We start from the raw sequence: 13,487 nt of genomic DNA on the forward strand, positions 1-13,487 counted from the left end.
CCTTTCTTTCTTTAAAGCTCTAAAAGAAAATTAGGTAATAGAGCTGAAAAACATTTATGGATCAATCCTTGGCTAGAGGGACAAATCCTGAAGAACAAATATGTTGGACTGTTTGATTTGGTTGAGAATAAAGAAATTTTATTTAATGAAGTGGTGAATGGAGGAGAAGAGGGGATTTGGAATATAAGGTGGAAAGGAAAACTAAATGAACAGGAAAGAAAGCTTGAAGAAGAAATTATAGAAAAAAGGTGAAGAATCAGAAGATAAGAGGAATATAAGGGACTTGGAATGGATTGCTTGCGCTTTAAGTATCAACATTGGTTTGAAGGATTTGGCCAAACAAAATTCTAACCAAAGACAACCTTTCAGAGCGGGGGTGTTGGATGAATCTCAAACTATTTGGTTGGAGAAAAGAAGAAAATATTTCACACATTTTCTATGAATGTCCAAAATTATCTGCCAGACAGCCTAAGGGTTTAAGAAGAGAGGTTCAAAACTATAGTGATTCAACATATTCTGATGGTTGATTATACTACTATTTGGTGTCTGATTTTACATCCGTTCTAATATCTGGATCCTAATTTCTACCTGGTTTGTAAGCAACCGCATCGGAATAGTGCCTGCTAGATGAATTTTTATGTTGTACTGATTTAGCAGATTTTGACTGTATGTTCTTCTGATACACGTTGGATGTGGTAACTCTTGCATGAGATTTGTAACATTCTGGTATGTCAAAAATGAAAAATAAGGAGTAAGGTGAAGAGTTCATACACGGTCCCACGCTCATTAACATCAAATCTAACTTTGTACCAAATGATTAAATAAAAAACGTATGATAGTGAGACAAGTGGGCGATATTTATTGATCATGCACCAAACATTATTAATTCAACCCAACTACCACCCCATCTTGATGCACATTTACCAATAACTCATCACTCTACTCATCTTTACACTCTATCTTATTTTCTATATAAACCACGCCCAGAAAGACATTACACACACCAATCAAACAAACCAAGAAAAAAAATTCAAAAGAGAGAAAAGAAATGGCAAGAAGCATGAAGCTAGCATGTGTTGTTTTGGCGATGTGCATGTTAGTTGCACCTATGGCAGAAGCTGCATTCTCATGTGCAACTGTAATGACTGATCTTCGTCCATGCCTTACATATCTTGAAGCTGCTAATAATGCCAGTCCTTCACCCCCATGCTGTGCAGGAGTGAAGAATCTTCAGGCCGCCGCCCCCACCGTTGCTGATCGTCAGGCTGCCTGTAACTGCTTGAAATCAACTGCTGGTGCTATTTCTAATTTGAATGCCAACAATGCTGCTGCTCTCCCTGGTAAATGCGGTGTGAACATCCCTTACAAGATCAGTGCCTCCACCAACTGTAACACGTATGTCTTATTATAACTTTCACTCTTATATCTCTGTTGGTTTATTTTGAAGCCTTTGAAAATATGAAATTAATTACTGATTAGTTTTTTTATTTGTTATATTAACAGCATTAGGTTTTGAAGATGATGGCGCGGTTTAAAGAATGTCTTATGGAAACTTCTCACTAGTATATGAGAGTGCCATGTGATGCTATTATTAAGAATAATATGTAATGAGAGTGATAAAGACTCATCTTATATGTGGTCCTATCCTCTTGTTGTACTAGACTATGTATTGGATTGTCTCTACTTCATGTGTCCTTGTATCTAGGGTTTTAGAAAACCATATGCGATTGCGACGGCCACGACGACTCAAATCGCAACGCTACCGTGACTTTTTTTAATACATTGCTTGTATCAATTTACCTAATATTGAAATATTTCAATTGGGTTTTATTTTCTTGTTAGTTGATAAATTTTAATTTTAATTTTATTTTTGAAAACAAAAAAGAAATTCATCATAAGAGTATTGCATGAAAAAAAATCATCAATAAAAACATAAAACTAAAAATATCATTTATTTTATGACAAATTTATTATGTCAATAGATCAATTATTGTTTAACAAATGAACGGTTGAAAATGAGCATTTAAGTATTTAGATTCATGTATATTTAAATTCATACATTTAAGTATTTTATGTAATAATTGTGATATAAAAAAGAGAAATTATAAAGGATTTTACAAAATTGTCCTTCATTAATGGTATTGAAAAGACAAATTAACATACTTGAGAAGAGGGAGAATAATAAATATTTAAGAGTATAATAGGAAAAATATCATTAATGATTCATTGATATTATAAAACGAATTATAATGTGGTACCAAATATTTTTCCAAAACTACTTATAATAAAAAACAGAGGTAGTAATCATTTCTCCTTCTTGTAAACATATATGTAATTAATTATATAGTGTGTATAAATATCATTGTTGTTGAGTGTTTTACTCACTCAAGAACATTCAAGAATTTTTTTTATTTTTATTTTCCTCATGGTATCAAAGCTTCGTTTAAGATTCAGTGGGCCACCTACTATTATGTTTCCCCTATTGGACCACCCACCATTTCTTTACACGCTCTCGATGTTCAGTACTGGGTGTGAAGGAGTGTGTTAAGAGTCATACATCAGATAATATATGACATGAACATGTCTTTATAAGTGGGGGCAATCCTCACCCTACAAGACAATTTTGTAAGGTTAAGTTAGATCCAACCACACTTTCGTAACATGACATCTGAGCCCCAGATCTAAGGGACTCAACTTCCGCAAATATTTCTTAAGAAAATCTTACTAGGCATTTTCTGTTGTCAGTATCCTCAAATCTTAACTACACATTACATGCTGTAAAGTTCTTCAAGTTAACTACTATTTATACTTTTCGGTAGACGTCAGTTCTGTACACTTTCTAGAAGCTGCTCGTATAGTTTTCTATCACCATTCGTACAACTCTACACTTTTTTAAGCAATCGTCTGCACAATACCAGTCGTTGTCCCTACATTTACTGTGTTGATTTCTTCGTCGAATCTTATTTTCTTTGCTATCTTATACATAAATATTTGACGCTTGCTTCTGTTTTCTGTATGAACAATAAAATGGAAAAATCATCAGCTAATTCTATTATGGCGTATTCTGGTAAGCTTCCATTCTCCCTTGGATTTCATGTCTCAGAAACGCCTTCTTTCTTATTTTGGATATTAGATTCAGGAGCCACATACCACATGACATCCTCTTCGAAACAGTTCTCCACATATTCCCATTGTCCCAATAACAATAAAAAAAATCTATTGCAGTTGTATTCTTGTAATTGTAGTCGACGTTAGAGATATCCAAATAAATTATTCTATAACCTTAAAAAGGGTCATCCAGGTTCCAAAATTATCCATGAACCTTGTATTCGTATAAAAACTTACAAATGATTTATCTTGTAATGTGACTTTTTAATGATTATTGTATTATTTAGGATAAGGAGTCGGGAAAGACGATTAGACGTTGTAGATAAAGGAATGGTCTTTACTATCTTGATGAACCAAGTCAATGTAAAAATGTCTAATTATCCTACTCATTTATGTCAGAGTCGAGTCAGTACTCTTTAAAAAGGAAAAAATCTTTCTTTTTTATTGTCAATTAGGTCATCCTTCTTTTGGAGTCATTAAATTTTTCTTTCCATCTTTATTCAATAAGGTGGATATTGAAAGTCTTCATGTGATGTGTGTGAGTTTGCTAAATATAAGTTTCTATCTTCTCCGTTATACAACAAAAGAAGTCTTTCTCCCTTCTACCTTATTCACTCAGATGTTTGGGGTCCCTCTACCAATCCAAATGTAACAAGTGTTAGGTGGTTTGTGACTTTTATAGATGATTGTATTCGGGTTACTTGGGTGTGTTTACTCCAAAACAAGTCTGGCATCAATACCGTTTTTCCAAAATTTTCTACAAGATTAAAAATCAATTTGGAGTAAACATCAAAAGGCTTAGGTCTGATAATGGAAAATAGTAATTCAATTATGTTCTTATTTATTTTTGTGAAAAAAAAGGGAATTGTTCATGATTCTTCTTATGTTAAAACACCACAACAAAATGGAATCGCAGAAAGAAAAAATGAGCATCTATGTGACAAAACCTGAGCATTGTTATTTCATCAAAATGTTCGAAATTATTTATGGGGGGAGGTCGTTCCCACTAACACATATGTTATTAATCGATTACCCTCTAGAGTATTAGGGTTCAAAAGTCCTATGCATGTTTTCCTTCCTTCTATCTAAAATTTGTCAACAAGTAGTAATTTTAAACATCAAATCTTTGGGTGTGTCTCATTTTCCATGTGCATAGTCAAGATAGAAAAAAACTTGACCCTAGATGAGTTTTTGTAGGGTATTACTCTACTCAAAAGGGATATAAGTGTATCCATCTTACATCTAAAAGTTTTTTGTGTCGCAAGATGTTACCTTTCATGAGGAGGAACCGTACTTCACTCAACCTTATCTTAAGGGGGAGAAATTTGGGGATGATAAGCTTGAAAGTTTAGATCTTTCTAGTCTTGAATCAAATACACTCCATATGTCTAATATTAAGTCACATACATCTAGTCATTATTCAAATACACCCAATCTTTCGGGTCTCAAGTTAAACACACTTGTACTAGACCCATATGAGGATGAAGAAGTAGGAGCTGAGTCAAATCAATCAAATACACTAGTAACTAAACCTGGACGTGAAATGGATGTAAGATATAGAAAGAATCTAGTTTACATGAGAAATTCAAAGTTCATTCTTGAATCGACATAAGTTCAAGAGGCTGACTCGACTCCTTCAAATGAGGTAATTAATTATTCTAAATTACAAGATAAAATGATGACCCAAAAAACTGATGATGACCTATACCTTTCAATAACTATTATAAAAGGAACTAGAAAATGCTCCAAACAACCTTTATATCCCCTTTCAGACTATCTTTCTTTTAAAAAATTATCACCTACCTATGGAGCCTTCCTTACAAACCTAAACGTAACTTCCATACCTACTAATATTTCTGAGGCATTGTTTGATGAAAAATGGAAGCAAGCCATGAAAATCGAGATGGACGCGTTGAAGAAGAATGGAACTTGGGACTTATTGAATTTACCAAAACGAAAGAGTCTAGTTGAATGCAAATGGGTGTACGGTAAAATATATGGTTGACCGATCAATTGAACGATACAAAGATATATTGGTTACCAAAAGGTTTACACAAACATATGGTTAATTTTCCCCGGTTGCAAAGATGAACACAATCAGATTAATTTTGTCACTTGCTGCCAATTATGGTTGGGATTTACAACAATTTAATGTGAAAAATCCCTTCTTACATGGGGAACTTGAGGAGGAGATTTATATACAGGTACCGCCGGGGTGTGAAAAAATGTGCATGACAACACAATTTGCAGATTGAAAAAAGCGTTATATGGACTAAAACAATCACTTCGTGTGTGGGTTGGAAGATTCGCCAAAGTTATGACATGTTCAAGATCAATCAAAGTTAGGGGGATCACACATTGTTATCCAACACTCGCCACAAGTGAGAGTAATAGTTCTATTAGTATATATCGATGACATTATAATAATTAGTGATGATTGGAAGGAGTAACAGGTCTTGAGACACTGTTAGGCTAAGGAGTTTGAAATAAAATCTCTTGGAAAGCTGAAGTACTTTTTGGGAATCGAGGTGGCACATTCCCAATTTTTTTTATATCTCAACAAAAATACATTACAAATTTACTCAAAGGGACAAAGAAATGTGTAAACCTGCAAGTGTTCCAATGGAACCAAACATTAAATTGGGTAATACATAAGAAGATGTTGCAATAGATAAAGAAATATATCAAAGTCTAGTTGGGGGATTAATTTAATTGTCTCATACTAGACCTGATATTGCATATGCTATCATAATGGTTAGTCAGTTCATGCATTGACCTAAAGATATCCATTTACAAGTAGTTCATAGAATCCCGCCGTATCTCATGGGAACTCCAGGAAGAGGAATTTTGTTCAAAAGAAATGGAAATACAAGCCTTGAGGCCTAGACTGGTGTAGAATATATAGGTTCAAACTGTACATCCCAGGAATTTTAGAACAGATTTTACTTCCCGAACTTTGATATTACCGGTGTATAGCCCGGGAATATCAGAGTCAAGTTATGAGCCATTAGGTCTGGGGGTAAAGGTCGGATATACCAGTTACTTGAAAGATAAACGAGTTCCTACTTATAAAAAATAAGAGGCCGGGTCATATAGATCACAAAGGCACACTCCTGGATGATATGTACAAATCAGTATAATAACTATAGGGTATATACATCCTAGATTCAGATATGATCAATATGACTTTCTTGGACATGAGGTATCCATATCAGATTCTAGAAGGATGGACAAAAGTCATTCATCAGTTATGAAGTTAAGAATTGTCTATTACATCATTCTGCCATAAATTATAGAGTGTTATGACATCCACCGAATAAACGAATGAAATTGTTATCCTACTAATGACCATCATACCATACTTATGTCAAAAAGTAATAATAAAGTAGGTCTCTTGGGATCCTAGGGGAGAGGATATTAACAATATAAATAAGGAGGTCCTGGAGACCAAAAAGGGGGGCATCTGCATGATGAATAACATAGAAATGAGGAAGTTTATTAGAAAACTTGAACCATCAACAATGGTGGCCATGAACCTCTTACCCATTACACACACTCCAACCAGACATTTTGGGGTTGTTTAGTAGTGATTGATTGTGTTTTGCTGCTAGTGAATGAATTGATTTATGTGCCAATGAATTAGGTTAAAGGTTAAGATGTGAATTATGTGACGATGCAAAAAGTGTGAGTGAATTTGAACTTCATTTGGTATAATTTGATTTTAATTTGGCATGAAAATATCTCATATTCTAATATATATATATATATATATATATATATATATATATATATATATATATATATATATATATATATATATATATATATATATATATATATATATATATATATATATTGTAATTGGATGTGATCAAATAAGGTGTGAATGAAAAGTGTGATTAGCCGTGATCAAATAAGGTGTGAATGAAAAGTGTGATTAGCCAAAACAAGTGTGATCATTCTGTGTCTTTTATGCGCAAAATTTTAACTTTTTCTTTGAATTTTGAAATGAATGATGGATGATCAAATGATAAATGAAGTAAAATGATGATGTAATGAGAATTTGGCTTGAATTTTATTCCCATGAAATTTACTATTTTTTTATGCATGTGATGCAAAAAATAAAAATGATGCAAAATGACTTGAATATTTAAGTCAACTTAAGATTATTTTTGTTGACTTTTTGACTTTGAATAATGTAAAATGTATATGATGAATGATAGAAATTTATTTGGAATGATGCAAGCGTAGAATTATACAAATGATCAAAGGTTTACTTTCAGTTGACTTTGATAGAATTAATTTGCACTGAATGAGTTTTGAATGATGCATGACATATGATGTATGTTATCTACTTGGATTTTTTTTTTTGAAATTTTTAAATTAGGTGATACTTGACTTAAAGTAGATAAAATACATGGGGCAAAATTATGGTATGACAATGTCCACCAAGAGATTTAATCTCATTCAATTTGATTTGGTCTTGGGCAATATTTTTAGCCAATCTCCTTTAATGACCATATTGCTAAAAAGATACAACTCATAAATGAAAAGTCTCCTTGGAATTAATTATAAACACACACATATTTACACACATAACCTAGCTTACAGACTGAAGCCAGATGTTGCACCTCATGCTAGAACATCTTGTTCCACGCGACGCCTTTTCAAAATTTACATCTTGTTTCACATATTGTTTAACCTAAAACATCCAATCAAAAGAACACGTCGAGCCACATAAAAATGTAGTTCTGAATCCCTGCAAAAACAACACACTCGAAAAATATATGAGATAATGATTCCTCACCCCCACATTCACTGGCATAACTACTTAATATTTGGTCAATCATCCCCTTCTAACTAAGTTGTCTATTGTTGGAATTCTATTTGGAGCAGTCTCCCCTCTAGCCCTGGCACTTTTTATGGAATCGCTTAATTCCACACTCTAGATCAATGTCTATTTGAGTTACTTAACGATTCCAACATTAATTCTTTGTAAGCCTCTTTTACTGAATCTACCTCTGATTGATTCAAAATATATATATTTATTTGCTTAATCTCTTTCCACCTAACCAAAGTAGCCCTTTCGCTCGACCCAACCTCATCACTTGACAGGCCATACTTATTAACCTATGCTCTATACCAAAAACACGACTTTTCATTTTTCATTTTCCAAGCCCATTTTCCATACAGAGCTTTGTTGAACACTTTAAAATTTATAATTCTCAATTCCCCATCTTCGATTGGTCTACACACCTTGTCCCAGCTAACCCTATTTACTTTTGTCTCTTTGGCACTTCCCCCCTCAAAAAGTGTCTAAACATGGACTCTATATTAGAGATTATACCTATTGGAGTCTTGAAGAAAGAGAAAAGTTATATCAGTAGCGTGTACAAAACTTATTTTATGAGAACTATCCGACCACCAAAAGAGAGACATTTGTTCTTCCATCTTGATAATCTAGCATACATTATCTATATCACCTTATTCCAAGTATTTTCCTCTTTGGGTTTTCCCATATCGGAATGTCGAGATAATTGAGTGGGGATAAACCTATTTTAAAGTTTAATATCCTTGCATCCTCCACTACCCAACCATGAGGAACATTGATTCCAACCAGTGAGCTTTTTTTTTGGAAATTTCCTTTTAAAACCGACATCAACTCAAGTAACAACATATTTGATTTTATGATCCTGATATTCTTCCAGAATTTCTCTTTGATAACCATCGTATCATTTTCTTATTGTAGGTGAAATAACTGATCTTCTCCCAACTCAAATGTGAAACCTGAATACATCCTCATATCCTCATTTTTCTTCATCGGAATACTAAATCCTCTGCTACGATTAAGAAAAGAAATGGGGATAATGGATCTCTCTGTCTTAGACCTCTACCCATCTTAAACTCCTTTGTTGGGCTCCCATTTATGAACACCGAAACCGAGGACGAACTTAGACATTCCTTAATTCATTTTATCCATTTATCATGAAATCCTAGTTTAACCCATGACAAATGATATTAAATTCCATTCAACCGAGTCAAATGCCTTTTCAAAATCTGCTTTAAATAATATCACTTTTTTCTTCTTTCTCTTAACCTCATCCAGTATCTTGTTTGCCACTAAGATATCGTCCATATTTTATCTTCCAGAAATGAAAGTTGATTGATTTTCTAAAATGATTGTGTCCATCTCTTTTTCAAGCTATTTTCCATTACCTTGGATATGACTTTGTATATGCATCCTATTATAGAAATAAATTTGTAGTATGATATTCTTGCCAGACTGTTTTTCTTTGGTATTAGAACCAAAAATAAACAGTTTGGTCCTTTTACAATCCTGTTGTTTGAATGGAGTTCTTTCATAACCCTCGTAAAATCAAATCTGATGTCCATCCAAAACTCTTTTATGAATTAACTCCATTTAAACCTGAACTTTTTGAACTTTCGCAATCCTCTATCGTCTTTCAAACTTTCTCTTATGTTATTGCAGATAGGGATGGCAATGGGTAGAGTTTGGACAGAGTATTATAGTACTCGTCCCATACCAGTAATTTTAAAAAAATCTCGTACCCGAGCTCATACACGTGTGGACACCAACATTTTTACCCGTGCTCGTATCCTATGGATAGTTGAGCACCCATACCCATACCCGTTTACACGCATTTCTAATAAAACATTATCAACCAATTATAATCTATCATGTCATTTTAAGATTTTGACAATATTAAAAAAAAATTAAGGATATTATTATCAAATTAAAAAATAAACAAACACTTACGTTGAAATGCGAACAAGTTTAATGTAAATGTATTATATATGTTTTTAGAATGATAAAAATAAAAATATATAAATATATAGTATGGGTATGAGGCGAGTTGGATACTAAAATACTTGAACTCGTGTCTATATCTGCGTATTTTAGTGGATAATTATTTGTACTCATATCCGTACCAATCTTATAGATTTTTATCCGGTTCATTATGGATAATTTTTACGCTCTATTAAATAGATTAAACTACCCTCTCTAATGACATATATATATATATATATATATATATATATACATATATATATATATATATATATATATATATATATATATATATATATATATATATATATATATATATATATATATATATAATATTTTGGGTTCCTTTTTCTTTAATACTATAACTTTTATTGACTTTTAAAAAAAAACAACGACAAGGGTAGGGGTGGCAAAACGGGCTCGGCCCGCTGGGCATGCCTGTTTTGCCCTCACTTTTGTGCGTGACGGGCCAAGGATTTAGGCCCTCACCCTCAAATGTGTCCGTCCCGCCCCGCCCCGTTTTTTTCGCGGGCTTTTGCGGGCACGTGTGTTTACATAAATTTTTGCATTTTTAGGTTTAAAGAGTGCAGTGCCCGCGGGCTTACCCCGCCCCACCCTCACTTTTTTGCGGGGCGGGTCTAAGTTTTAGGCCCGCATCCTCACCTATGATCGCCCCGCCCCGCCCCGTTTTTTTACGGGTTTTTGTGGGGCGGGCCTAAACGGGGCGGGCATGCCCGTTTGCCACCCCTAGACAAGGGTAATAAAGAGTAGGATGGAGAGTTCATACATGGGTCCCGACAGTCATGATCATCAAATCTAACCATGTACCAAATCATTAAATAAAAACCTATGATACTGAGACAAGTGCCCAATAATTATAGATAATGTACCATACATCATTAATTCAACCCACAACTACCACCTAATATTGATGCACATTCGCAAAAAATTCATCAATCTACTCATCCTCAAACCTTATCTTATTTTCTATATAAAGCCCTCCCTGAAAGACATTACACACCATTCAAACAAACCAAGAAAAAGAATAGAAAAGAAAGAAAACAAAAATGGCAAGAAGCATGAAGTTAGCATGTGTTGTTTTGGTGATCTGCATGGTAGTTATTGCGCCTATGGCAGAAGCTGCTTTGTCATGTGGAGCTGTAACCGGTGATTTGGCTCCATGCGTTACTTATCTTCAAGCTCCTAATAATGCCAGTCCTCCACCGCCATGTTGTGCAGGAGTGAAGAAGCTTCTTGGTGCCGCCACCACGACGCCTGATCGTCAGGCTGCCTGTAACTGCTTGAAATCAGCTGCCGGTTCTATTTCAAAATTGAATACTAACAATGTTGCTGCTCTCCCTGGAAATTGCGGTGTTAGCATTCCTTATAAGATCAGTACCTCTACCAACTGTAACACATATGTCTTATTATTATTATGCTTCTGTCATGGAAGCCATTGACAGAACAGTAAGGAATGCTTCTGTCATGGAAGCCATTGACAGAACAGTAAGAAAAGCTTAAAGTGAAGAGGAAGAAGATAAAGAGCAGAATTGTATTCTGTTATGCATTGAATGGGGATTACAACAATTATATAGTTGGAAGAGATTGTAACTAACTTCATAACAGAAAGCATAACCAACTAAATGGAAAATGTAACTAACTGTAAAACTGCTTTAACTGTTTTTGTTTTCTTCATCTATTAGCCCCCCACAAGTTGAACCTTAGTAGATGTTGATCAAGTTCAACTTGGCTTTGAGGAAATGAAATGGTTTGGGTAGGAGAGGTTTAGTGAAGAAATCAGCAAGTTGGTTGTTGGATGACACGAGAATAAGTTTCAATATGCCTGCTGAAACTTTTTTGCGTACAATGTGGCAATCAATATCAAGATGTTTTGTACGTTCATGGAAAACAGGGTTAGCAGCTATGTGGAGTGCGCTTTGACTGTCACAAAATAGAACTGGGACTTGAGAGCATGCAATGTTCATGTCACGAAGCAAGTACAAAAGCCATTGGAGTTCACACGCGGCTGCAGCTAAAGCACGGTACTCTGCCTCTGAAGAGGAACGAGAGACAGTGGTTTGTTTCTTTGTTCTCCATGAAATAAGAGAGCTGCCCAAATAGAAACATGATCCGAAAACAGATTTACGTGTGTCTACACAGCCAGCCCAGTCAGCATCTGAAAAACCTGTTACTTGTAGTGGTGAACTTCGTGGAAAAAATAATATTTGGCCTAGACATTGTTTGAGATATTGCAAGACTCTGCAAGCAGCAGTATAATGTTGAGTAGAAGGTTTGGAAAGATATTGACTGAGTTGTTGTGTGATAAACGTGATATCTGGGCGAGTAGTATTGAGGTAGATTAATCTGCCAATGAGTCGTCTATAAGATGGAATATCGTGATAAGCAGGGCTATCATCTTGGCAAAGTTTAAGTGATGGATCAGATGGTGTGTTTGCTGGTTTGGAGCCAATAAAACCTGAGTCCTTGAGAAGATCAAGACAGTATTTTCTTTGGCAAATGGAGATACCACGTTTCGAGTGAGCTACTTCTAAACCCAACAAGTATTTGAGGATGCCCAAGTCCTTGATCTTGAAGAGCTGATGAAGAATATCTTTCATAGTTTGAAACTCTTGTAGAGAGTTACCTGCTAAAATAACATCATCAACACAAACAAGTAAAATTGTAAAGGTGGATGATGTTTGTTTAACAAACAGTGAGTGATCAGAAGGTGCTTGAGAGTAGCCATGAGCATTGAGGACTGAAGTCAATTTTTCAAACCATTGTCTGCTTGCCTGCTTTAGTCCATAAAGGGACTTAATGAGTTTGCAGACCTGGTTAGGTTTAGAACTTTGGACACCTGGTGGGATCAACATGTAAACATCTTCATTCAGATCACCGTGAAAAAATGCGTTATTGACATCGAGTTGGTGAAGATGCAAGTTATGGATTAAAGCTAAAGCTAGAACCAATCGAACTGTGGTGAGCTTTGCAACAGGTGAGAAAGTATCTAAGTAATCAAGTCCTTCAATCTGGTTGTATCTGTAATATCCCAAAATTTACCCTTCATTTTTCCTGGAAGCATACGCATTACACCTCATGCATGCATTCATTTTTAGGTCATTTAACATTAGATACATTGCATTTCATCATGTCAATCAGAATTAGATCCAAGAAACTTTATTTAAAATAAAATAAAAAATAAAAAAAGAAAAATAAAAGAAAAAATCTCAGACTTGGACCTCTCTCAAAAGCCCACTAAGCTACCAACATTAGGCTATAAATACTAGAGTTTCAGGGAAACAAATATTGATTCTATTCCTATTACCCTGAGGAAAAAGATAGTGAGAGAAGAGCTAACAGAGTTCAGAGCAACCTCCAAACCCTGAAGGGAACTCAACTGCACAGAATCACCTCTGCCTCACATAAACCCTAAAGATTGTTTTGTAAACCTCACGGGTGCAACTCAATTTCAATCAAGCTCTCCAATTAGGTTTGCCCTATATCCATCATCTTTATGCCTTTAATTTGAATGCTCTAAATGTATGAGGTATTATGGGTGAATTTGATA

General features: G+C 34.6%; 2 protein-coding genes across 2 annotated transcripts; both read left to right on the forward strand.

Annotated features, from left to right (window-relative positions):
* Nucleotides 1-916: 916 nt before the first annotated feature.
* Nucleotides 917-1,879, forward strand: LOC127101072 (non-specific lipid-transfer protein 3). Its single transcript, NM_001427004.1, has 2 exons — nucleotides 917-1,395; nucleotides 1,504-1,879. The coding sequence occupies exons 1-2, from the start codon at nucleotides 1,049-1,051 to the stop codon at nucleotides 1,514-1,516; spliced, it is 360 nt and encodes a 119-aa protein (NP_001413933.1). The 5' UTR covers nucleotides 917-1,048; the 3' UTR covers nucleotides 1,517-1,879.
* A 9,052-nt stretch (nucleotides 1,880-10,931) lies between these two features.
* On the forward strand, nucleotides 10,932-11,379 carry LOC127104660 (non-specific lipid-transfer protein 2-like). The gene has a single exon (XM_051041834.1). The coding sequence runs from the start codon at nucleotides 10,987-10,989 to the stop codon at nucleotides 11,377-11,379; it is 393 nt and encodes a 130-aa protein (XP_050897791.1). The 5' UTR covers nucleotides 10,932-10,986.
* Nucleotides 11,380-13,487: the final 2,108 nt, after the last annotated feature.

The sequence above is a fragment of the Lathyrus oleraceus genome, chromosome 7, assembly GCF_024323335.1.
Source record: "Lathyrus oleraceus cultivar Zhongwan6 chromosome 7, CAAS_Psat_ZW6_1.0, whole genome shotgun sequence".
Lineage (NCBI taxonomy): Eukaryota > Viridiplantae > Streptophyta > Magnoliopsida > Fabales > Fabaceae > Lathyrus > Lathyrus oleraceus.

Bases quoted from the DNA above. Each gene is read 5' to 3' on its own strand.
- LOC127101072 (NM_001427004.1), top strand. From the start codon at position 1,049: ATGGCAAGAAGCATGAAGCTAGCATGTGTTGTTTTGGCGATGTGCATG.
- LOC127104660 (XM_051041834.1), top strand. From the start codon at position 10,987: ATGGCAAGAAGCATGAAGTTAGCATGTGTTGTTTTGGTGATCTGCATG.